The sequence below is a fragment of the Carcharodon carcharias genome, chromosome 9 (assembly GCF_017639515.1).
Source record: "Carcharodon carcharias isolate sCarCar2 chromosome 9, sCarCar2.pri, whole genome shotgun sequence".
Lineage (NCBI taxonomy): Eukaryota > Metazoa > Chordata > Chondrichthyes > Lamniformes > Lamnidae > Carcharodon > Carcharodon carcharias.
In genome coordinates, this window is record NC_054475.1 from 134,920,682 (window position 1) to 134,948,530 (window position 27,849).

Below are 27,849 nucleotides of genomic sequence, written 5' to 3' on the forward strand. Positions count from 1 at the left end.
ACTGGTTAATATTCAAAAACATTAGTGTTTTTTTCCCACTTTGGCTCAAATGCCCTGAAAACAATTGCAGAAATCTCAGTATTACCCTGGCTGAGGCCGTCCAACTCAGAGAGGCCAAGAATCAAATCTGGGTTTAAGGAACCTTACGAGTGATATTCTGTTCTCCATGGCTCACTTCTGTGTATCTTCTCCCAAATAAAAAACTATTGCTCAGCTATGTTGTAGAATGCCGTGTGATTACTGTTAATATTTATTTTAGTTTTATCTGTTATAATTTGCCTTGCTGCAATATGACTCCAAGAGGTATAAATTACTAGTACATATTCAACACTTGCACATTAGCATTTAGGCAGAGTCAAATTTATTGGCTATTTGGGGGAGCATGGGCTGGAATGAAAACCCTCAGTGTCCCTGACCAAGAAGGGGAAACTACAAAATTAGGGTCCCTGCTTGTGACTGTTATTCAACTGCTCTATAGAAAAGCATGTATATGCACATGCTGGGGTAGGTTAGGATTAGGCTCAGCTTGGCTCAACAACCGAAGAGGCCTGCTAACACTCAAACAAAGAATGGTCACAACGCTGGGCTGGTGCCATCTGTGGATTCATATTGCATCAATATCCAGCAGCTTCTCAAGGGAAGGGGAGGGATTTGGGGAAAACAAAAACCGTAATGCAAGACAGAGAAGGGAGAAAGACCCCAAGGTAATGCAAAGCATAGGATCTGACAATAATGCCCTTCACTAACCTTCCTGCTACCCTTCAAGCTACAGTGATTTCCCTGTGGTACAGAGAAGCTAAAGGAGACTCTTCAGCTCAAGTAATCATATCACCATACATCACTGTCAGCTCCCTGCAATCCTGGCAGTAACATCAAATATTCATGCACCATTTCTAATGAGAGGACATAAAAAGGTTTTAAAAGAACACTTTAAAAAGAACATAAAATATATTCACATGAATACAATATATGTGTTGCATTTCAGAATTAAAGCTTGTGAAATGTGTTTGCAAGCTGGAATATGTAAATGATCACAGCAGGTTCATTAGAATACAAAGAGCTAAAAAAAATTGGTTGGTTAGCAAAACATGATTGGTGAGTAATAATGAGGCTTACAATTAAGCTGCTGCTTAATGACTCCTTTTAAACAAAATGGAAGTTATTTATAACTCCTTTGAATGCTGATTGGGTAAAGGTATTGCCCGGTATAGTATGAAGCAATTTAGCCAGGCTGTCTCTCCAATTGGCTACAATTGGCTCCGGTAAGGGAAAGGGGAGCTCAAGTCTACTCTTGATCACCAATAACTGACTGCTGAAAAATGTATTTGTGTAGGTGCAAGCAGGACCCTACTGACTCATGTGCTTTAATCACTGTGATTTTAAGGTATACTTGATATATCTTACATCGAGTTGGACAAGGACAGGGTTTGGTCATTAGGTGGCTTTCATGAAAGTGGTTGGTTTATTGAGTAGTTCACCTCTACATGCTGAGGTTCTACCTGTACCCAGTGTTGCGTAGGATGGGTCTGGCCACGCTGCCGTTGAACGCTCCAATTAGTTGGACATTGCTGTACTGCCTGTCCCTCGTGGAAAAATTTATGCAAGGGAACACCTTTGACCACAAGTCCATCAGGCACGTAACATCTTAGAGGCCCTGCAAGAAAAGGAGATGGTGGATCCAGTCGGATGGTTCCCCGAGCAGACTGTCAAAGTCATTTGGCAGAATGCCTCATTGCTAGAACTTTCCAACAAGCACCAAGATGTAGCTTGGCTGGTGGTGAGAAAGGCCTTCCCTGACAGATCCTTCCAACATGCCAGGAGTCTCACCCCCTCTGCACATTGCCCTTGAGGTGGCTGTGGTGGAGAAGAGACCCCCTTGTGGAATGTGCCTTTGCAAAGAAAGTCTGGAGAGAGATGCAGTGGTTTTTGTCGAGGTGCATCCCAAGCAGTGTTGTGACACAGGATTCTGTGCTCTACGGGCTGTTCCTAGGGACAATCACCAAGACAGACATCAACTGCAGCTGGAGGATCATCAACTCAGTGAAAGATGTTCTTTGGTCTGCCCAAAACTTGTTGGTCTTCCAGTACAAAGAGTTGTCCCTGACCGAGCGTTGCAGACTGGCACATTCCAAGGTCTAGGACTATGTACTGAGGGACACACTAAAGCTTGGGGCAGCCGTCGCAAAGACCCAATGGGGAAAGGTCGCTGTCTAAGATTTTTCAGCCACAGAGCACCGAGGGGCTGGGAATTGTATAGACCCCTCAGGCTGTACGACTTACAATAAGTGTATGTAGTGAATACTAAATGTATTATAATTGTATTGAAGCACCTCAAAGTGAAACATGATGTACGTTGATAACTCCAATACCATTGCACTGTCTGACTGCCTGTAATGACCATATTGAAATGACTGTAATATTCATTGATTGTATTGAAGCACCGGATGATCCATGTGTAAAAGTTGAATATGATTGCCCCTTTTGTGAGGGCCATTTGGAAATGTTTTGTAATGTTCTTTCAGATATTTTATGAATAAAGTATATTTTTCCAAAAACATATTGAGTAGTTCACCTCTACATCTTAACAGCCTAGGGCAAAGGTTCTGGGTGTATCACACATTGCTCTAGGTGCTAATTAATAATCACTTTATGCTTCACAAGGCAATGCAGCCCAAAATGAGGTCAGTAAAAATTGTCTCATAAGCTGGAAAATGCAACCCACAGTACACTCGGTGTGTACAGCACTTTAAAAAGAATGTAGGATAACTTGGTGTAAGCTTCTGGTCCAACGTTATCTTTAAAAGTAAATTTAAGGGGTGGTACAGATAAAGTTAAAGATGTCTTTATGTTAAATGTAGCAATGACAAATAAGCAGTTTGAATGACCTTTGTTGTTCAGGTGCCAGTGTTTCATGTGAGTGGTTGTCAGAGTATAGATCCCATTCTTGGCCCATTAGAGATAGAGTCTGTTGAGTGTGTCATGATATTGAATGGGGCCATTAAACCTTGTGCATGCACTGTAGATGAGCATTCATATTTTCAATCAAATTGCCTTTGGCTTTAAAGCAAGCGCCACTGGTGTAATAGAATAAATGGGGGCTAACAACTTACTCCTAAAACCTAGCAGCAGGGTACAAGCAACTTGTATTCTAGGTGCACAGTTGGCAAGTCTGCTTCATGCTGCTGTTTTAGGTTGCCTGATCCTGAAGTCTCAATACGTTATCCCACATCTTTGGAGAAGACACTTTGAAGTGATCAAAGGCAAATTTTCAAGAATATTAAGAGAATTGACAAAATTGAACCACACAAATTATACAGCATGGTGAAGTCTTGAAATGTGAGGGCATGGCTTAAAATGTTGAAATTAAAAGTAAGAAGGGAGTTAGGTGGATTCTTTTCCATAGGGTTAAAATCCTGGAACTCCCTTCCTAACAGCACTGTGGGTGTACCTACACCACATGGGCAGCAGTGGTTCAAGGAGGCAGCTTCTCGAGGGCATTTAGGGATAAGCAATTAATGCTGTCCTAGCCAGCGATGCCCACATCCCATGAATGAATAAAAAAAGGATTATAGAATAAATTGGGTTGCCTAATCATTTGATTAATTGCATTTTAAATATGTCATAAATTGTCAGCTTTCATTTCAGTCTCTACCTGCCTTCGCTTCACTCTTTTTTGATCCTTTTTCTTTCACTCGTCTCTTTCCTCTTTCTGTTCAGTCTCTTTGTTCCTTTGCTTCTATGTCTATCTGCAGTTGTCTCTCCCTCCCACTGCATTCATGACTGTCCTCCTCCCTCTCTGCTCTTTAACTTTTCATTTATTCTCCTACCCTCTCTCTTATTACCTTTCCTTCTGTCTATGAGCTTCTGATGGGCAACAGCATCACAGGTCAACTGAGTGGTCATGTTAGAAGCTGCAGCAGGCGGGAGGACTGGAGTCATATGCCAAAGTCACAGGTGGCTGGGCAGGGTAGAGGTGACTATTGTGTCCGGTCCTTGCCATCTGCTGGGGGAAGGATCAAACAGTCTGTTGGTTGGTGCTGTCTAACTGTGGAGTTATGGACACTGGCAATCTTAGGCTCAGCATTTGTGAGACTTGCCAATCAATTGCTCCAAGATAGGCTTCCATCCCAGTGGAGAACCACAGGTGAATTTGGCTCCCTCTCTCTCTTTTGGCTTTTTCCTATGTTACCTGAGGTCGCCACAATGCTGGTTGATCACCCTCCTCCATCTCCATTCACATGTATCATCATTGTTGGATTTGGTGGGCGGTTTTACAGCCAGATTCCCTCTCTGCCACCCACCCACCCTCCTCATTTATCCAGCTGGGAAGCAGTACCGATACACGCTGACTTGCCTGCGCCATGAAATGCACTCAGTTCTGAAAACATTCACAGTAGAAACAACTGTCCTCATAGTGGTCTTGTATGAATTTAAAAACAAAATTTCAGGCCGCACTCTGAGCTGTGTTCGAGATGCACTGAATTGACAGTGAGTTTCTTATCCCAGCAAAATTGCTGTTCTTCAGTTTGGACTCATGAACCCCTTCCAGGTTCTGACTGAAGGAGAACAGTAGTGCTATCAGGGGCAGGAACTGGTTGTCAAAACCCATAGAGCTACCTGAGACTTTTTTAAAAAAGCGTCATTAATCTCTGAACAGATCAGCTGTCCCTACTGGTGGTAGGGATCAACAGCTGAGCTCTCTGCACCTGAAAGGAGTGAGACAAGGGCCTAAGAAACAGAGAATGGGTTGGATATCATCAGACAAGTTAGTAGTGAAGGCCAATGAAAAGAACAATTTAAATGGATTCAGAGATAATTGGATGCATTTCTGAAGAGTGGAGAATGAGGGACATAAGGGGTTATTTTCCACTTTTAAAAACCATTATTTTAATTTTGCTATTTATGTCCTTATTCTTCAAAACCAGTGAATAGAGATACTTCTCATTTCAATTTTTCACTTTCTATATGAGACCCTCCTCCCACCCCTCCACCGGGATTAGGATTCACTAAAAACAAAAGGCTATTCCTGGATTCCTAACACTTCATCGGGCCACCTGCCAAATGCTCAATTACCTCTCCCCCCATTCCCAGAATCTACCTGAGGGCTGCTGTCAGTGTTACAGGGGCCCAACATTTATCTGTGCATAGCTAATGAGCTGCCCGGGGCCATACAGTAGATGTGCGCAGCTCAGCAGTTTGATTAAAATTATTGGGCCTTAAACCTAATTGTCCAGCATTGGGATTATTTCTTGTTCCCAGTTCCTGCTGACCTGCCAGCAAGAACCACTTTAAGCCCCTTATCTCTGTAAAAGAAAAGCATTGCTTGGTGCAGTGGCCTTTTCCTGATTCTAAACATTTTGTGTTTATTACCACCTGCTTAAATCCATTGGAGTAAAGCAATATATTTGTTAACTCAACAGTGATATTAGACTGTCCTTTAATGCTCTGATTAAAGTTTTTCCATTGATAAACAAGTCACACCTTGGGGGCAAAATAAGTTGGTGATCGAGGTCTAGTTCTCTTCACAGCAAGTACATCTTGCATTGATTACAGAGGGGGAAGAATAGAGAAAGGAAGGCAGCAAAACCAAGCTTCTTGCCATTTGGAAGCAGCTAAGTGAAATATAAATTGATTGTTTATCATTATTCATTGAAGTTTACAGTAATCAGACCACATTTATTAATCCTTTGGAATGAATGTCACATTAACGATTCACAACCTACTGGCTATCAGCATCTATCATGAAATGTTAGAAAATTTTATGGGCTAATTGATTCTTTCTTCCATTTTTTTTGACGCTTTTTAAGCTAACCTACTTTAGTAAAGTTTGATTTAGTGGGATTTTTAAAATTATCAATTCGAGTTTTTTTTTTCCCAGTACTGTATAGCCTATATATAGGAAAAATTACAAGTTTAAAGAAAATGCCACTTGATTTCCTTTCAGAAAATCATCATTTTTGTATTGTGACTGAATATACTTTTGCTGAGAATTCAATGCACAGATACAAATGTTCAGCATTGTGTTAAGCCTTGAGGTGCCCTTCTATTTAACAAGTTACAATGGACAGAAAGGACACTTGGCTCACTATGTCAGCACATATGATAAATGCAGTGACATTCATTGCCTTTTAAGGAAAAAAAATCTCAAATGTAAGCCATTTACGAGAGAAAAAAATCGTTTGCATTTCTATGCACAGCAGTATCGAACCTGTGATGCTTTCCCTATTTGACCTTAGGCTCTTAACAAACAAGATACTGTCTATATTGAGTTCCAAGGGACCCTTACTAATGTGTCAACCAGCTACTGAGCAGTGTTATAGGGCAGTAATAAAGGATTTCTTTTATCATAACTGTGACCTAAATGGGTTTCTTTGTGCCGCCAGCTGCCATGAAACATACTCTGGACTGGATGATGGACTGTGTCATCTTAGAAGAGACAGTATTCCTTTTGATGGTCCAGATGCCAGTACAGGGCTAAACCTTTCCTCATGACTTCGAAACCGTGGACAGATAGTACCCTAGAGCTGAAAACAACACAGGGTGATCAAGGTAAATTTCTTTTTATCTTCCTCTCTTGAATGTACTGCCTGTTGTTGGGCTTCTCAATCCATCAGGCACATTTTGCTGGCTCACAGAAGTCGTCTCTCTTCATGTGTATGACTAGCAGTAAAGCCCAGACTATTCAATTATGACAGGCATCACATTTGAGCTTCATCCTGTCCTCACCAAAAACACACATATGCATCTTACACCAGTTGTCACTGGATGGTAATCAGGAACAGAAATCCTGGTTATTTTTTTCCAGTTTTTAGTCCAGGATGCTGAAGCCAATTGTAGCACTTGATCTGCTGACCAGAAAGTCAGCCTAGGAACTTGTGTGCGTGGTTCCTATCCAGTGGCATTTAATGGAAATGGTATTGGGCAACTGCAGATGTGGGTTTTGCTGTGATGCCTTTCACAGTTCAGAAACCTACTAAGACCTATTGTTTAGATTTACACTATAGAATGGGGACCTAGGTGGGTTACCTATAGAACAATACACCACAAATATATGCATCTTCAAATGTGAAGGAGATTTAGTTGGTTTGTGATTTCAGTAATTTTCTATTGAGAAACCCAAGTACAGACTGTCTAAAAAATAAAAATAAAAATTTTGGGGAGGCTATGGCATAGCGGTATTCTCACTGGACTAGTATTTCAGTGACTCAGGATAATGCTCTGGGGGCCTGGGTTTGAATCCCACCACTGCAGATGGTGAAATTTGAATTCAATAAAAATCTGGAATTAATAGCCTAATGGTGACCCAAGCCATTGCTGATTGTCATAAAAGCCCCTCTGGTTCACTTTTGCCCTTTAGAGAAGGAAATCTGCCATCCTTATCTGGTCTGGGCCTCCATGTGACTCCAGGCCCACAGCAAAGTGGTTGACTCTTAGCTGCCCTCTGAAATGGCCCAGCAAGCCATTCGGTTCTCAAGGGTATTTAGAGATGGGCAATGAATGTTGGCCTAGCCAGCAACACCCACATCCCATGAAAGAATTTTTAAAAATGCAAGACACAATCAAGGTTAAAGAAAATAAGATCAATCAAGAAATAATGAATGAGTAACAGCAAGCTTGGATTTTAGAAAACCTAAAGATTTTAAGAGCAAGAAGAAATCAGGAAGGTGAAGAGCCAACAGTTTGGAGGCCTAGGAAGGAATGAGTTACAGAGTTGTTTCAACACTGATGCTGTAGGGAGGAGAAGAGAATGTAGGATGGAATAGTTGTTGTTTAGAAAGAACAAAAAAAACAAAGCTTAGAGAGTTACAATAGCAAACTTTCCAGAATATACAGTAAGTTGAGTAGGTGTGAGAGAGGCAAGAAAGAGTGATTCCCTACCATTTGCCAAAACGTTCTTTTATCCTGTCCAAGGTTTTTGGGAGAAGTGTCAGGAGAAACTTCCCAGGTACAAGAATATTATTGAAATGTTAGGCAGGTTTGGACTTTGCAAAAATGTACATCAGCCTGGTCAAAAGAAATGGTATTATCAATTTTAGAAAATGGATTACACTAATCATGAAAAACAAGCTTAACAAGTATGTTTGTTTCTGCTGGGAAGGAAAAAGAAGCAGAAAATCATGGATTGTTTTGTCGGAATAATGACACGCAAGACACAAAATGGTCCATTTTGATGTGATTTATGTCATTGTACTTTATATTTGAAAACATTGGTCTGAATTTTCGCCAAGACTCAGGAGCCCTTTAAAAATGGCAGGCAGGACTCGATTTCAAGATTCCCGCCCTCGTTTCCATTCCTGGCAATTTTTATGGGCATGGGATGAGGATGTGGGCAATCCACCATGCAGACAGTACTCCTGTCCTTGCCGGCTCCATTGTAGGGGTGGGTAGTCCAAACTTGCCCCACCACCAACACTCCCCCACCTCCCCATCACCCCCACGCGATTTTCAGGGAGTCGGGCCTCTTTCATAAGTAGACTTGGTTCACGGCATCTCTGAAGAATCATGAACCACAAGGGCAACCAAAAGAAACAGCCACCTGCCCTTGGAATTCTTTGAATGACTGGCTTGAAATACAAAACAAATTCTAGTCTTTCAGTTTCAATAGTTAGATGCTGTTCTGTAAGTTAGATGCGTTTTTACTGTAGTGATTTATTATTGGATACTGTCCTGCAAAGGTAAGTTAACCATCACATTGATCAGCATTTTCTAAGCATTGAGGTGCGTTAGAGTCCTTTTTTCCCCATTGGGAAAAGTGCTATTATGCATTCAAAACTGAAAAAAAACTACATGAGAACTCTAAGGGCCAGATTTGCACAGAGCCGGGCTAACTCTTGAGGCCTTTAAAAATAGCTGGCGAGACCCAGAAGCGGAGGTCATGTCCACATTTCTGACAAATCCTATCTTTGCTGGCAGGAAGGGGTGGGGTGGGGTGTGAATTACACAGGTGGTAAACCACAACTCAGCAGGATCTTTTGAAAGCAGCGTTGAGTTCACACAGATCCCATTTTCACTGTTACACGGGTCTTAACCTGTTTTTATAACAGATTGACCACTTCAGAGCTTTAAAATCTTTGGATGGGTTTCATGAAAGAAGAGTTCACAGAATCACACAGTGCAGAAGAGGCCCTTCGGTCCATCGAGTCTGCACCGACACGTGAGAAACAACTGAGCTACCTACCTAATCCCTTTTACCAGCACTTGGCCCATAGCCTTGAATGTTATGATGTGCCAAATGCTCATCTAGGTACTTTTTAAAGGTTGTGAGGCAACCCGCCTCCACCACCCTCCCAGGCAGTACATTCCAGACCATCACTACCCTCTGGGTAAAAAAAATTTTCCTCACATACCCCCTGAACCTCCTGCCCCTCACCTTGAACTTATGTCCCCTCGTGACTGACCCTTCAACTAAGGGGAACAGCTGCTCCCTATCCACCCTGTCCATGCCCTCATAATCTTGTACACCTTGATTAGGTCGCCCCTCAGTCTTCTCTGCTCCAACGAAAACAATCCAAGTCTATCCAAACTCTCTTCATAACTTAAATGTTTCATCCCAGGCAACATCCTGGTGAATCTCCTCTGCACCCCCTCCAGTGCACCACATCCTTCCTATAATGTGGCGACCAGAACTGCACACAGTACTCCAGCTGTGGCTTCACCAAGGTTCTATACAACTCCAACATGATCTCCCTACTTTTGTAATCTATGCCTCGATTGATAAAGGCAAGTGTCCCATATGTCTTTTTCACCACCCCACTGACATGCCCCTCCACCTTCAGAGATCTATGGACACACACGCCAAGGTCCCTTTGTTCCTCAGAACTTCCTACTTCCTTATTACTCCTTCCAAAGTGTAACACCTCACACTTTTCAGGGTTAAATTCCATCTGCCGCTTATCTGCCCATTTGACCATCCTGTCTATATTTTCCTGTAGCCGAAGAAACTCAACCTCACTGTCAACCACCCGGCCAATCTTTGTGCCACCCGCAAACTGACTAATCCTACCTCCCACATAGTCATCTATGTTGTTTATATAAATGATTAATAATAGGGGACCCAGCACAGATCTCTTTGGTACGCCACTGGACACTGGCTTCCAGTAACTAAAGCATCCTTCTGTCATCACCCTCTGTCTCCTATAACTAAGACAATTTTGAATCCACCTTAACAAATTACCCTGTATCCATGTGCATTTGCCTTCTTTATAAGTCTCTCATGTGGGACCTTGTCAAAGGCTTTGCTGAAATCCATAAAAACTACATCAATTCATCTACACACTCTACACACTACCCTCAACTACACACGTGGTCACCTCCTCAAAAAATTCAATCAGATTTGTTAGGCACGACCTCCCTCTGACAAAGCCATGCTGCCTATCCCTGATCAAACCTTACCTCTCCAAGTGGAGATAGATTCTCGCCTTCAGAATTTTCTCCAATAGTCTCCCTACCACTGACGTGATTCTCACTGGTTTGTAATTCCCTGGCTTATCTCTACAACCCTTCTTAAATAGCGGAACCACATTAGCTGTTCTCCAGTCCTCTAGCACCTCCCCCGTGGCCAGAGAGGAATTAACAATTTGGGTCAGAGTCCCTGCGATCTCCTCTCTTGCCTCCCTCAGCAGTCTGGGACACAAATCATCCAGACCTGGAGACCTGTCCAATTTTAAGCCTGCCAACACGTCCAATACCATGCCACTCCCTACATCAATTTGCTCAAGAACCTCGCAATCTCTCTCCTTGAGTTCCATACCTTCATCCTCATTCTCTTGGGTGAATACTGGAGTATTCGTTCAACACTCTACCAATGTCCTCTGGGGACACCCTTAGATTGCCCCCTTGGTCCCTAAAGGGGCCGACTCTTTCCCTGGTTATCCTCTTCCCATTGATACACTTACAGAATATCTTGGGATTTTCCCTACTTTTACCAGCCAGAGCTTTCTCATATCCCCTCTTTGCTCTCCTAGTTGCTTTCTTAAGCTCCACCCTGCACTGTCTGTACTCCACTAATGCCTCCGCTGATTTGTTTCCCTTGTACCTGCTAAAAGCCTCTCTTTTCCTTCTCATCGTATCCTGAATATCTCTGGTTATCCATGGTTCTCTGGGCTTGTTACTCCTCGCTATCACCCTTGAGGGAACATGTTGAGCCTGTACCCTCCCCATTCCCTTTTTGGAAGACCCCCCCCCCAACACGGCCCCCACCCACCACTGTTCCTCTGTAGATTTCCCCACAAGTAGCTGTTCCCAGTCTACCTTGGTCAGGTCCTGCCTTATTTTACTAAAATCCGCTCTCCCCCAATCCAAAACATTTGCTTGCAACTTGTCTATTTCTTTGTCCATAACAAGCTTAAATTGTACCATGTTGTGGTCACTATCACTAAAATGCTTCCCCACCACCACCTCAGCCACCTGTCCGGCTTCAATCCCCAGAATTAGGTCCAGCACTGCGCCGCCCCTTGTTCGACCCTCTACATATTGACCTAAAAAGTTCTCCAGTATACATTTCAAGAAATCCATTCCATCGAAGCCCTTAACACTATGTCTATCCCAATTAATATTGGGAAAGTTGAAATCACCTAATATAATTACCCTATTGTTATTGTTTTTACACACCTCCGCAAATTGTGCACATATTTGCTCCTCAATTTCCTGCTGACTATCTGGGAGTCTATAATAAACACCTAACAATGTAGCTGCCCCTTTTTTATTCCTAAACTTTGCCCACAAAGCTTCATTCAATGCCCCCTCCAAGATATCATCTCTCCTCACTGCAGTAACTGGCTCCTTAACCAATAATGCAATGCCTCCTCCTCTTTTACCCCCTCCCCTGCCTCACCTGAAGATTATATATCACAGAATGTTGAGCTGCCAATTCTGCCCCTCCCTCAACCACGTCTCTGTGATGGATACTATACCACAATTTCACGTGTCAATCCTCACCCTTAACTCATCAGTTTTACCTGTAATACCCCGGCATTAAAGTAGAGTTATTTTCCGTTATCAAATATCTATGAGTGAGACCTCCATTAGATTTTTATAAGTTTAATTTTTCTTCATCTGTACATGGATCCTGAGATCTGCCTGCAGTACATGCTGGGTAGCATGGGGTTGTGAGATGGCATTCAGGTGGCAAGGGTGGCACGGTGGTATGAAGTGGATTGGAGGGTGGCATTGGGGGGGTGGATGGAACATGAGGGGTGAGAGGTGATGGCTAGCGGGCCTAAAAGCCTTTTATAAAACTGGGTTGAAGTATCAGAGAAGCAAGGCAGAACTTCTAACCAGCCTGCCTCAGAACCTACCGGCCTCCATGGCCACCTCTGAATGGCCTCTGGAAGCAGCAGGCCTGATTCAGCCACACCCCTGCCCTGTTCCACCAGAGTGAATATTGTACGTGTTGGGGTTGTATCCACAGAGTTGGATTTTCTGATTTGGGAGATTCCTCGACTTGAGCTTACTGCCTCCATGGGGAAAATCTGGCCCTCAATGTTATGATCTGAAATGATTAAAATCTCCACAGCCATATAAATATATAAAAATATGGTCTACAGTAACCCCTTGGAAAAGAAAGACAAACTCATGCTAATGGACTGCATTGATGGACAGGAGATCTTAAAAGAAACATAGGGCTGAATAATAGAAGGGCCGGGGGTTTGGTTGGGGGGGGGGGGTGCAGGAAGTGGATGGTTCACCCCCTCCCAGGGGCAAAGTCAGCGTGAAGCCAACCCTCTCCACACCGGCCTGCCCAGCAACTGTGGGCAGGTGAAAGAAGAGTAGTGTGGGACTTTGACTCCTCACTGCGTGGCAGTCCCTCACTCTGGAACTGCTGGCCAATTTGACTGGCCGGCTGCTCCATCAGTCCTAGCAGTGTCAAGAGCATGTTAGTGGTTGCTGCTGGGGCTGCAAGAGGAGGAGGAAGAAGGCCCTGACCTGCTATCTTTGGTGTATTTTGTTAAACTAATGAGGGTTTCAAGGTTTGAAATATTACTCAATGATTATTTGTAGTTATATTATTTTAAAATTATCTTTGTTGCCAATTTTCTTGACTTTTTTTGGGTTACAGTTTCACAAGCACCTCTGACCCTTTGGAACTTCACAACATCTTCATCTCTACCTTACAGAGTCAGTGTCAGGAGCCTCTTTGAGCACAGAGGGCACAATAGCTGAGCTCCATACTTTCCGCACAAGCCCATTTTGTAGGAGTCACTGGTTAATATTCAAAAACATTAGTGTTTTTTTTCCCACTTTAGCTCAAATGCCCTGAGAACAATTGCAGAAATCTCAGTATTACCCTGGCTGAGGCCATCCAACTCAGAGAGGCCAAGAATCAAATCCGGGTTTAAGGAACCTTACGAGCAATATTTTGTTCTCCATGGCTCACTTCTGTGTATCTTCTCCCAAGTAAAAAACTATTGCTCAGCAATGTTGTAGAATGTAATTACATTAATTACATTAATCTTGTTTTAGTTTGGACATGGGCAGAGAGGGTTTGAGTAGGCTAGGGTGAGGGGCGAGAGGGTGTGGAGGCTGAGTTTAAGGCTGCAGGCGGGCGGGAAGAAAGGGGAGGTTCCCTCTTCAGGGGCCTGACCCCCCAATCCACAAAGATTAGTCCCCGAAGATAGAGTGCCCCAATCCTTCCTGCCCTTTGACAAAATTATTTTAAAAATCAGGCTGCCTGCTCCCACCTGACTGCCCGCGCCAAATGTTTTATAGCACGGGCAGCGTAACATCAGGACCAGCTGGCTTGGTAACAATCCTAATTGACCTTGATTACCTATTTAAAAATATGCCGTCTATGGGGGCTGAGCTCAGGGGTGGGTGGGAAGATGATGGAGCAGGCACCCACCCTATTTTGCATGCTCCTCTGCTGATGCCACGCCCAGTGGAGGGATATAATTTGCAGCCCTTGGTCATCCGTTTTTACAATTTCAACAGGCCTCATTGTCAGGAGCTGTAATGGTTTGTTTTGACAACAGAGGCCATTATGAATACTTGGTTGAGTTTCAAAATCTACAGAGCCACTTACTTCAGCAGGGCACTGTGCAGACAGTTTGACAATTTTAAAACATTATCAAAGGATTATCTGCCTTTCTTGTGGTTTCTGAACAGATGTTTGTTTGCTCTCACGACTGATTGACCACTTGAAAAGATGTAACATTTTTTAAATGACTTTTTTGAACGGGAATTTTTTCAGTATGAAATGTGTTTGGATGACAACTCGACTAGATGGTTAGAAGTTTTTTTTCATATCCATTTCAAAGACATGGCTCCTGGGTTCTGCCCATGAGTGGATAGTGGGTGAGTGGCTATAATAGATGATAAATGGGCAGGGAGTTGTGGGGGTGGGGGGGGGGGGGGCGGTGGGTGGGTGGGTGGTGGCACACGAAGGGCATGAGGGTACATGTCCATATGGGGCTATGAGGTAGCATGGAGGGGGCATTGGGGTTGGGTGGGGATGTGAGGAGGTTGAGGCTTTGAGGGCCTGACATTCATCATTAAACCTGGGCCAATGTCCCAGCAAAAAGGGGCAGGCCTGCCAGCCTGGCCACCCGCCTGCCTCTGTTACTGCCTTAGAACATCATCTCAGGGTCAAATATCTCACCAAGATTGAGAACAATTTGATTTAGGCCTGCCTCCAGAAGCAGTTGGCCCGACTCCATCGCACCCCTGCCTCCCCAGAACAAAAAAAATGGTGGGCAGGGCCTTTTTAAAGGAGATGGGTCTGCTGTTTTCCAACTCAATCTTCCTGCCTTCTCCAACTCCTTTTGTTTAGTTTTTATTTTTCATTTACATATATATTTCAGGCTTGTCCGTCTCCTTCCTAGCCTCCTGCAGGGGCAGAGGTTACTGGTCATTATCGCTCTGCTTTATTTAGCTGACCAGGAAGAGAAATAAGTTTGGTGGCTTTCTCCATCAAGTAAAAACAGAAAAGAACTGCAGCAACAATAGTATACCTTTCCTTAGATTAAACATCTCGCTTATGTTTACAAAAAAAAAGGAATGTCCCAGTCTTATCTTAGCACATTAATACCAAGAACTACTCATCATGTTGATAGCAACATAAACCCTGGCTCACTTCAGCTGACAAACATTTCAAGCCTCTAACAGCATTAATGGCTTATTTCATTTATTGCTTATGTTGACAGAGCTTCTCCATCATTCCTTCCCTGCCAATGTCTCTATATTTGTAAATTCTGCTCATACTTTTTCATGCTGAAAGGCCCCAACACCTGGGTAAGTGGTACCCTGGTGGATACCTACTGCCTGGTTGGTTTTGGAACTCAGGGTGCAGGAGACGAAGAGCTTGTGGCAGGCTGACTGCCAGTGGTGATGGAGGTACTGGAAATAGGCTGGTTAGTCAGCAGAGCAGGGTCAGTGGAAGCAACCAGCATTCACCAGGGGGATAGCTTCACACAGGGGTCAAGGGTCAGCCACATCCCAGGCAACAAAAGCAATAGTATCAATATCTAATCAGAGCAGAGCAATGGGAACTGATCAGAGCTGGCTATTGGAACTTTCCTGTAAAGTTCACATCTATTTTCTACAATTTATAATTTAACTTTTACAATTACTATTTTCAACAATTAGAATTTTCTTTATTAAATAATGTTACTTTGATCTATGTGAATCACAAAAACATTAAGGATGGGGTCTTGAGCTAATGATTCATGATTCGCTGGTCATTTTTAGATAAATTCAAAGCAAACTGCTTATTTTGACAAAATTAGTACAGTTCCTGAAATGTCGGAATAAGTAGGAAGAACTGTAATTATCAGGGTGGAATAAATTGCACGACTGCTATCTACAATTACAAAAGAAGTGACTTGAAATGTCTAAGCCTGGAGAGATGCTTCTATCGTGTCAAAAAATTACTCCTAACAATGTGAGCTTCTCTGAAATCTGACCTGATAGAATAATCCAGGAATGTTCATCATAATTGGACTCAGTGTGGGGATGTAGAAAGATTAGTTTCCTTTGCATAATGGTCAAATTATGGCCCTCACAGGATTACAAGATAAATACAGATGAGGAAGAACATTCAGCCCTCTTGGTAGGTACATCCTAAAGATCCACCTGCCACTCAGCCCGTCATGGTATATCGGTTTTATATATGATTTCAGAATTTTCATCTCCACTTTGCTACCCATAAGTTCATGTCACATGTGATCACTCTTCATTTGAAGAACTTACTGACATTAATCCTAAATCTGCCTTTTGCTAGTTTGAACATGTATCCCTTCACTTGCAATTTAATTTGAATTCATTTTTCCGATTTGCCACTTCCATACTGTTCAAAATCCGATACATCTCTATAATGCACCCTTCACTCATTTCCTCTTAAAAGCCTAAGGCCAGGATTTTCCGACCACGTCCTGGAGGGACCCGCCGCGGGAAACTCAGCGGCCCGGCCAAAAATCCATCGACTTTCGGTGGGACTGGATGATCCCAGCAGTGGGCGGAGCGGGAAAACCCCGCCCTAAGTTTCTCCAGGTTTTTCTCATAATTCAAATCTCTCTCACAAGGGATCAGCTTCATGGTCCTTCCTTGAGCGGTTTCAATGTTTCGTTTGTATTTATGGTGATTAGGATACAGTACTAAACGTACGGTCTAACCAAAAACACCACACAATTTCGTCAAGATCTCCTCTGACTATACTCTGCAGGTTTGGTAGCATTTTATTTGTTTGCTGTTCTGCAGTGGGTGGACATATTGAATACCAAGTCCACTAGGATCCTAGATAATCAACTTCATCCTTAGGCATTTTGGCAGCATTCAGATACTTAACCTCTTTCGATCCTAGGCCAAGATTTTCTGGCCTTGCCGTGGTGGGACCCACCGTGGGAGATGCATCGACCCGGCCAAAAGTCCATTGACTTTTGATGGGACCGGACGATCGCGATGGCGAGTGGGGCCGGAAAAATCACAGCTCTAGAGTTTCACTGACAATAAAGCATTTCCACAGCCATAACTACGCTGTATTCACAATGTCAGACAAGTCTAATGGAGGTTGCCGAATAATGGAGAAAGAATAGGGCAGAGACACACTAAAGGCACATGTGTGCTGCATATATACGAACGTATGAATTAGGAGCAGGAGTAGGCCATTCTGCCCCTTGAGCCTACTCCGCCATTCATTGGATCGGAGGTCAACTCAAAATTCATGTACATGCAGGTGTTCAGCAGTTCCTCACTTAACATTGACTTGGTCAATGTCACTTTGTTATAATGTAGCTGATAAAACATATATCCTTCAAACATCACGACATTCGCAATGACGTCATTTGCCAAAGAGTTCCTGTTCCATAGCCTGCACATCCCAGGCTGAAGGTCTTAGGTTTACCTTGACTAGTAAGCTCACAATGCACCTGCAAATGGCAACCTCGATAATTGCATTTTTTACGGGTCTGACCAGAAGGATTCAGATACCTCCCACCCAGAGTCCTGGCCTCTGGCCAAGTTGGTTCCAGCACCCTTCAGCTCGGATAACACGAATGGGCTCATGGAGCAGTTGGTTGTGGCGCAGCAGGTTTATCAGTCAGAAAGCGGTTTCGCTCTCCCTGCTGTCCCTTCGCCAGGCTGAGGTGCAGCCAGTGGATGCTGCTATAGCCCTCAGCAGCTCACAGCTGCTGTTGACCCAGAGGAGATCCAATGTTCTGTTCCCAAGTCACTGCCGCAAGACTGCCTGATGTCTCGGACCTGGCGGTTGGGATGCTGTCTTGTAAATTTCCTTTACTCCTTTGGGATCAATGAAATGGTGTAGTGTGCGGGAGCATCAAACCTTTCCAATAACTCATCCCCAGTGGGAGTCCAATGTGGAACTCAGGCAGTTTAAGCCCTCAAAGTGCAACAAATGATTAAACAGAAATCCTTTTATCAATGCAATAACAATGCCTTCTCTGCCCACCACCTTCATACCCCTCAGCTGTCTCCCCCTCCTCCAGCAACCAAGACCACTAAAAACACTGTGGAAATACAACCCAAAACATACCTCTGTATCCTGACCACTCTCCACAGAACCTTGGAAAACTACGGCGCAGAAGGAGGCTATCAGCCCATCGTGTCTGCGCCGGCCAAAAAAGAGAAATAAAGAAACTAGCTGCTCATTCTAATCCCACTTTCCAGCACCTGGTCCGTAGCCTTGCAGGTTCTGGCACTTCAGATGCAAATCCAGGTACCTTTTAAATGAGTTGAGCATTTCAACCTCAACCACCAATTTAGGCAGTGAATTCCAGACACCCACCTTCCTCTGGATGAAAAAGTTTTTCTCCATGTCTACTCTAATCCTCCTACCAATCACTTTAAATCTATGCCCCCTGGTAATTGTCCCCTCAGCTAGAGGAAGCAAGTCTTTCCTGTCTGCTCTATCTAGGCCCCTCATAATTTTGAACACCTCAGTTAGGTCACCCCTCAGCCTCCTCTGTTCTAAGGAAAACAACCCTAGCCTATCCAACCTTTCCTCATAGCTGCAACTTTCAAGCCCTGCAACAGTCTTGTAAATCTCCCTTGTACTCTCTCCAAGGGCAATTATGCCTTTCCTGTAATGTCCTTCTAGAACAGTACACAAAAGTCCAGCTGTGACCTAACCAGCGGTTTATACAGTTCCATCATTACATCCTTGCTTTTATATTCAATACTTCATTCTATAAAGAAAAGCATTCCATATAGTGTCTTTACCACCTTATCCACCTGTCCTGCCACCTTCAGGGGCCTGTGCACATGCACTCCAAGGTCTCTCACTTCTTCAACTCCTCTCACTATCCTCCCATTTATTGAGTATTCCCTTGCTTTGTCCTCCCCAAATGGATGACCCCACACTTTTCCAGACTGAATTCCATTTGCAACTTTTCCACCCACTCGATCAAACCATTGATATAATTCCGGAGACAACATCTATCTCTCCACTATCAACTACACGGTCAATTCTTGTGTCATCTGCAAATTTCCCAACCATACTCTCACACTTAAGCTCAAATCATTAATATATACAACAAACAACAAGAGCCCCAACACCGAGCCGTGTAGAATGCCACTGGAAGTCACTTTCCATTTGCAAAAAACATCCATCGATCTTTATCCATTACCCTTTGTTTCCTGTCGCTGAGCCAATTTTGGATTCAACTTGCCGTCTTCCCCGTATCCCATGGGATTTCACTTTTCTGACCAGTCTGCCATGTGGGACCTTGCCAATCTAAAATCCTCGTAGACAATATCTACAGTACCACCCTCATCAATCCTCCTTGTTACTACCTCAAAAAATTTGATTGAGTTAGTAAGACACGATCTTCCCCTAACAAAACCATGCTGTCTACCCCGATCAATCCACGCCTTTCTAAGTGACAATTGATCCTGTCTGTCAGAATTGATTCTAATAATTTGCCCACCACTGAAGTCAGACTGACTGGCCTATAATTTTCTAGCTTATCCCCCTCACACCCTTTTTAAATAATGGTATAAAATTCGCAGACCTCCAAATGTCTGGGACCTCAACTTGCATCTAATGAGGATTGGAAAATGATTGTCAGAGCACCCGCTATTTCCTCCCTGGCTTCCTTTAACAGCCTGGGATACAATCCATCTGGCCCTGGTGATTTATCCACCTTCAAGGATGTCAGTACCTCCAATACTTCTTTTCTCACTATGCTTATTATATCTGAATTTTACACTCGTCCTCTTTAACTAGAATGTCTGCATTATTCCTCTCATTAGTGAAGATAAAGTGCTCATTGAGAACCCTACCCCATCTTCAGCATCAATGCACAAGTTATCATGCACATCTCTGAAAGGTCCTACCCTTTTCTTAGTTACGCTCTTGCTCTTAATGCACTGGTGAAACATCTTTGGGTTTTCTTTGATTTCACCTACCAATATTTTTTTGTATCCTCTCTTTGCTTTCCTAATTTCCTTGTTTACGTCCAGGATGGCATATACTTTTGATACTTCTCTAAGCTTTCTACACTATTAAGCTTTTTGAGGCTGTCGTAAGCTTTCTTTTTCTGCTTTATCTTACCTTTCCTCCGTGCCCTTCAGATCACCTATCTGCAACAGTTATCGACACACATTTGAAATCCATGCTGGAAAAGGAACCAATCAAACCGGCTACACCCAGTGATGCACCTCTCAGAGGGTTAGTAACAGCCAATGGAGCCCAGTCACTCTGAAACTAGGGAGCTACATGAACAAACTACACAAATATTAATAGTGAGTGTTAAGTTGTTCGCATTTATATTTCTAAATTTATTTTATTTTAAAATGTTATTTCATTTAGGACGTACAGTATTTCAGCTTATAATGTTTTTTTTCTGACGAGAAATGTCCTAAAAAATTTAGCTCTACTTTATACATAAGTTCTTATGGGAAAATCTGATTCATTTAATGTTGTTTTGCTTAAAGTCACACTTCGCTAGAACACAACTGAGACATTAAGTGAGGAATCCCTGTACTGAACCTAAGACAAACTCCATGAATTACATCAATCCCGCAAGGGTTAATTACCGGAATCTGTGGCGAGGAAGGTAGACTGCCAAATGTGCTTTGATCATGTCCTCATGTTCAACCATTCTTGATACCAGCCAGCGAAACCAGAAAGAGTATGGATGGCTGCAGACCAGATTCTGGCCTACTGGAGAATGAAGTTCGTGTAACCAATGAAATTATATTGGTTACAGAAATTATATCAAAGAAGCTCCCCCACATCCCCCACTCCCCCCCACCCACCCCGGGGAAATTGAGGCAGGTAATACAGTGATTATTATAATTTGTACCTGTTCCATCATCACTGGAACTAAAGCCGCAGATTAGACTGATGTGTCGTACCCATCTGTTCATTTCTTCCTCCGTTTTAGCCACCAAGTAGAATGTACGAGCTGGAGTCTTAACTTCAAAAACATAGTTGTTCTGGAATTCCTTTTTACTGAGCTTTAATCCAGCTTCAATGTTTTCACATTCTGTGAGGTTTATCATGCGGAGCGGTTTCTTGGAGTGGTGGTTTTTGTAGTATTCAAGGACGTCGGGGTTGCCACTCAATCGACCACTACGCAACACAAACCAACGCTTCCTCCAGGCCTGGAGAAACAGAACAGTCAGACTTGAGCATCATTGCAACAGCAGAGGTTTCATAAAAATGTTTTCTCCCCTCTTGAAGGGTTTGACGCTCCCTAGAATAATTTTCCTGTACCTCACCTTGATGGTAATACTTCTAATGTGAAGCTAAATATTAACTGTCAGTTTGTGTTTTGATTATTTTGGGAGTGGGAGGAACCAGAGTTCAATCTTGTTACAGTGCAGTAAGAGTACAGAACCAAGGCTGGTAGATGGAATTAAGATGTAGATCAGTGTGATCTAATTGAATGCTGGAAGACTTGAGGGGCTTATTGGCTTACTCCAGTTCCTATGTTCCCTGTCCTCATCTGATGTCCACACTCTTTGGCAGGGATCAATTGATACCAACTAGTAGTGGGAGTCCTGGCTGAAATATCATCTTCCTAGAGCAGGGCACTAAGGCAAACAGATATGCTCCTGTCATAACAGAAGAGATGAGCTAAGTCACCACAGACCTGGGTTAGTTCAAACGCTTATCATAACAATATATGGTGAATATGTTTAGATGCTAGGCTATGATATTCTGCAACAGGAAATGGTAGTACAGTAGTTTATGTTATTGATCTATTAATCCAGAGGCTTGGACTAATGATCCAGAGGCAAGAGTTCAAATCCCACCATGGAATGGTGTGGAATTTAAATTCAATCAATTGAATAAATTTGGAATAAAAAACTAGTATCAGTAACGGTAGCTATGAATTGTGGGAGCTATAAAAACCCATGTAGTTCACTCATATTCTTTAGGCAAGGAAATCTGCTGTTCTTACTCAGTCTGACCTATATATCACTTCAGATCCACAGCAATGAGGTTTACTCTTAGCTTCCACCTGAAACGGCCTAACAAGCCCCTGAGGGTGATTAGGGAGCAATAAATGCTGGCCTTGCCAGCAACACCCACAACCCATTAATGAATTTTTAAAAATTATATACATACATAGGAATACTGTGCACACCCAAACGATATCAAATGGAAAAAGGAAATATGTGGAATGCTTCTTGTATGCTTCCTCTTTCTTCAGGTACCATGCCCTGAGAGGGTGTTGGCAACCAAGGACCTCTTGATTATGCATGATAAGGTACTGCAGTGGTTATCTGTTGCCTCCTGGCTGACCAGGAAGCTCTCCTACTCCTACCTCTTGCCATTTGTGTATGTTGGAAGGATTTACAAGTTGATACTTAACCAGCTTGGTCGCATGATGAATACATCTTCCTTGATCATCAAGTCCTGGACTGAGACTTGAACCTGGAGCTTCTGACTCAGAGGCAGGGATGCTACCCACCCCACCACAAGACCTCCATCTTGTATGCTTTATGTATGGGATAAATGTGTGGCTCAATGCGTCCTCATTTACATACATTCTTCTCAAGAGGCACTGAGGTGGAAATTCATTTAAGCCTGTTTCTGAATTCAAAATAGGCATGCATAGAAGATGGAAGCTTTCCCAAAATTAGCTTTGTTTTAATAACATAAGTGAGCTTGCCAGCACCCATTATGCCTCCAAAGGCAGTTTGTCCAACATCAGGGAATGGATTGGACCATTAGGCTCACCAGCAGTGCTCTCAGATAAGTCCCAGATGGGGTGGTGGGTGGTGATGGATTAAAAGACTTATCCAGTCTTTCTTGCTAATATGTGTGCAAGACTTTGAAAAGGTTGTACAAGGAAAGAAAATGGAGAAGCAGTGTAGAGACGTGCAAAATACTAAAACAGAGAAGCAGATTCAAAAAGTTTGATTTGAGCTCAAAAGCTGAGCCGGCTTTCCTCAATGATTAAACAGACTGGGAGAGCAAACCAGTCTGAAATGCAGTTTGCAGTGAGTGGGCAGATCTTAGATGGACAACAGATGGGATGCTACAATTGGCTTTGTTGCCCCAAACCCAGACAGTAGGGATATCAGCCAAGATTCTCACTCCTGAATGCTACCGTCCTGGAAAATGCATATGTGCAGACATTGGGTGGTATTTAACCAAGGCAGCTGATGTCTTACCTGCCAGCTGGAGAACCTCTTTTAGGGAGGCACCACCAGAACAAGTGCCACTCAGGCACATGACATGAGCAGCGGGCCTTCCCTGGAATCAAGGATCCCGTGGGCCCACGAAGAGCTGCCACCCACCTGAGGCCCACAATTGTTGCTGGATCCCAGGGTACGGGTTACTGACAGCGGGGAAGGGGATAGAGGCTCGGCTGCAAGGACGGGGGCGGTGGCGGTGGCTCTCATCTGCCCCCACCCTTCCCAATGCTGGGTCCTTCAATCAGGCACCGAGTGCCTTTGAATGAGGGATTCCCCCACCAGGAACTGGCAAGCAACCCTGACATGGGTTTACTCTTCGAACTACCCACACAGTGAGCCCCCCGCCTGCCACTGGGTTAACAATAGCAGTGGTGGGATTAGACCCTTAAGGGGGCATTTTGAAAATTTGAAAATTAGAATTACCTATATGTTACAAATAAATAGTTTCTCCTTATACAAATGTGAGAAAATAGATAAGTTTACAATTACGGACATAGTGCAAATGGGAAGGCATCAATATTAAATATAATTATAATAAATCTTCAATAGATGAAAGACTAGCACAGTATTCTTTTGTAAGTGTCGTCACATGATTTTGGACACAAGCATGTGGTAAAAGCGGTTTAACATAAACTGCGCAATTTCCTTTCATTTGAATCTCTCATCTCTGGGTGCCTGAAGAAGTTGCATCGCAAATATGCAAATTAGGTAGAGAATGGTCACCTAAATGATGTATGCGTTATGACTGCATGGAATTTCTTCAGAAGCAGAAAGTAGATGCAGACTCAGAAAGCCACTGGACCCAACATTACATATTAAGCTACAAAAGAAATTCCAGTTCCCCATCACAGTACCCAACTGGTTATTAAAGGTACATTTAAACTGTAGCTTCTTTCATTCAGAAACCAGTGCCATTCTGCCAGCTTTCAGCCTTTACCCTGCTAAATCTTTGTGATAGACTCCTAGACCCTTGAGAAACTCAATAAGTGGGCTGAATTTTAGAGGCTACCACTCCCACCCCCGTCAAGGCCCTTGGCTGGCTCACCCCTGCTCGGCTGGATCACCCTGCAGACATTTAACAACTGCTAGGCTATTAACTGGCTTGGCCCCGCCTCTGAGAGCTGCCGGTCAATCAAATGGTTGGCAGCTATCTGGTCCTTGTAGCACCGACAGGAGCGATGGCCACTGCTGGGACTGCAGCTGTTCTGAAAGAAAGTGTTCTGCGATGGAGCCCAACTTTGAGGTAAGTCTGAGGTCTCACCAGTGCTAGGCAGGCAGGCCCTGGTGAGGAGAGGCGAAGGGTTAGGATGCTTGAGGTAGACAGAGCAGGTGGGGGGTAAAGGGAGGTTCATGGGGGCAGAGCTTGGGGGCCTCTGTTGGGCACAAGAGGGCCTGTAAAGGTGGCATCACCCTGACTTGACCGGCCACCAGTTCACCTGATGAAACTTGCCAGGCAAGATGCATGGCACTGGATTGTCCTACTGGGGCTAAAACGCCAATGGCGATTGGAGGCAGCCCTTAAGTGGCCATTAGTTGACCACATAAGGGCCTCAATCGGCTGATGGGTGGCAGGCTTCAGCAAGCCCTTACTGCCGCTGGAAAGACTGCGGAAGGAGCAGGGGCGGGCGGATAGGCATTGAAAATGACACCCGAATTTACCTCACTCCCCCCACCTGCCAACGCACCCCTGCGCAGCCATGAAACTAAGCCCTATGAATTTACTATTGGGAAAAGGCTTTTTAACAGTGTAACTGCTGGGGGTCAACAAGTGCGTAGCGAGACACTGGAATCCAAACTAAAACAAGATTAATGTAATTAACGTCTTTAAATGGTCCTAAGGTTTGGCCTTCACTACAGCACCTGGGTATCTATTTCACATATTGACTACCTTTTGTGTGAAAAACTTTCAAAAACCAAACATAACAATAAAGACGTAACTCCAAAGCATAAGATAATCTGTGTAAAGAATAACTGTTTGAAAAAGTTGCATTGCAATTATGCAAATTAGGTAGAGATTGGTCACTAAAATGATGTACACATCATGACTGCATGGAATTTGTTCAGAAGCAGAAAGTAGATGCAGACTCAGAAAGCCACTGGACCCAACATTGCATATTAATCTACAAAAGAAATTCCAGTTCCCCATCACAGTACCCAACTGGTTATTAAAGGTACTTTTAAACTGTAGCTTCTTTCATTCAGAATCTGGGAAACCGGTGCCATTCTACCAGCTTTCAGCCTTTACACTGCTAAATCTTTGTATTTATAGGGAAATATGAGTTTTCTGTCCTTAACATTTGCTTTAATGGCTTCAACCCTTAACTACAGTTTCCGTTATCTCTATGGCAGCGGGTACTGGCAACGCAGGATGGGTGTGTTTGAGAGTTTCCAGAGATGGGTAGATGAGAATAGATTGTTACTTGGGTAGGCACACCCTCCAACCTTCATAACACAACTGTTGGGTGTGCTGCACCCTTGTATCAACCAGTTTCTTGCACCAGGCTCTTTCTCTCCCCCATTCCCTTGTGTTTTTTTTAATACTCTTTGGGCTGTATAATATGGGGGAATGGATGGCATGTCCACCACCCTACACCCTGGAAACAACGTTGGCATGGAATTGACATGTTCCACGCTGACCCACCCCACACCATAAATTGCTGCGGGGCAGACTAATGAGGGCCGAGTGGGACATCCGCCCCTCACTGGGGTGGAAGTATCATCCTCTGGAGCTGCCAGCCAATTGGATTGGCCGGCAGGTCCATCAGTCCTAGCAGTGCCAGGAAGGCATTAGTGGCCACTGATAGGACTGTAGAAGAAGAAGAAGACCAAAGCCCATGGACCCTTGGAGCAGGTAAGTCTGGGGTCTTCAGCCAGGAGGGTTTGGGTAGGTTAGGGATAGGGGCGGGAGGGGTGGGTGGGTTTAAGGGAGAGCACAGGTAGGAAGGAAGGGGAGGTTTGATCTAAGGGGGGGCTGCCCTGCAATCGGCAAAGGGCAGCCCACTTCCTGCCCACCCTTTTAAACATTTGATTTAAAAAATCGGGCTACCCTCTGTCAACCGGCTGCCCTGCCAAATGTTTTATGGTGTGGGCAGCATATCATCAGGGTCAACTGACTTGATGATAAGCATAACTGACCCTTAATTATTCATTTAAATGTGATGGGTGGGCTTCTGATTTCATCCTCACCAAACTACCTGTTGCAGATACATCTGTCCATGACGGTATTGGTAGGAGTGACCACCACACAGTCCTTGTGGAGACGAAGCCCTTTCTTCACATTGAGGATACTCTCCGTCGTGTTGTGTAGCACTACCACCATGCTAGATGGGATAGATTTCAAACAGATCTAGCAACTCAAAATTGGTCATCCATGAGATACTGTGGGCCATCAGCAGCAGGATTATATTCGACCACAATCTGTGACCTCATGGCCGGGCATATCCCCACTATACCATTACCATCAAGCTGGGCAATCAATGCTGGTTCAATGTAGAGTGCAGGAGGGCATGCCAAGACCAGGCATACCTGAAAATGAGGTGTCAACCTGGTGAAGCTACAACACAGGCCTACTTGCATGCCAAATAGCGAAGCAGCATGCAATAGGCAGAGCTCAATGATCCCTCAACCAACGGATCAGATCTAAGCTCTGCAGTCCTGTCACATCCAGTCATGAATGGTGGTGGACAAATAAACAACTAACAGGAGAAGGAGGCTCCACAAATATCCCCATTCCAACAATAGTACAGAAGATTTGTGCTCTTTAACTAGCTGGACCATTAGCCAAAATGTTCCAGTCCAGCTACGACATTGGTATCTATTGGCCATGTGGAAAATTTCCCAGTTATGTTCTGTCCACAAAACACAGGACAAATCAAACCTGGCCAGTTACTGCTCCATCAGTCTATTCTTGATCATCAGTAAAGTGATGGAAGGGGTCACCGGCAGTGCTATCAAGTGGCACTTGCTTAGCAATAACCTGCTCACTGATGCTCAGTTTGGGTTCCGCCAGGGTCACTCAGCTCCTGACCTCATTACAGCTGTTTCATCAGTGACCTTCCCTCCAACGTTACGTCAGAAGTGGGGATGTTATTGATGATTGCATAATGTTCAGCCCTATTCACGACTCCTTTGATACTGAAGCAGTCCATATCCAAATGCAACAGACCTGGACAATATTCAGGCTTAGCCTGATAAATGGCAAGTAACATTCTTGCCACATAAATGTAAGGCGATGACCATCTCCAACAAAAGAGAATCTAACCATCATCTCTTGACATTCAATGGCATTACCATCATTGAATCCCCCACAATCAACATCCTGGGGATTACCATTGTCCTGAAACTGAACTGCGCTAGCCATATAAATACTGCAGCTACAAGGGCAGGTCAGATGGTGGGAATTCTGTGGTGAGTAACTCTCCTCCTGACTCCCTAAAGCCTGTCCATTGTTTGCAAGGCACATGTCAGGAGTGCAATGGAATACTCTCCACTTGCCTAGATGAATGAAGTTCCAATAACAGTCAAGAAGCTTGACAGGTTCCAGGACGAAGCAACCCATTTGACTGAAACCCCATGCACCACCTTCAACACTCACTCCCTCCACCACAATGCACAATGGCAGCAGTGTGTCCCATCTACAAGATACATTGCACCAATCACCAAAGATCCTTCGACAGCACCTTCCAAACCCGTGACCTTTACCACCTAAAAGGCTAAGGGCAGCAGGTGCACGGGAACATCACCACT

At 43.9% G+C, this 27,849-nt stretch overlaps 1 protein-coding gene across 3 annotated transcripts in view; it reads right to left on the reverse strand.

Moving 5' to 3' along the window:
* Positions 1-27,849, reverse strand: part of gab3 (GRB2 associated binding protein 3) — a 147,926-nt gene that overhangs the window by 32,625 nt on the left and 87,452 nt on the right. For all 3 annotated transcript variants that reach the window (XM_041195976.1, XM_041195975.1, XM_041195974.1), the window contains exon 2: positions 20,757-21,057. In XM_041195976.1, the coding sequence (XP_041051910.1) occupies positions 20,757-21,057 (301 nt within the window). The remainder of the gene's footprint in view (positions 1-20,756; positions 21,058-27,849) is intronic.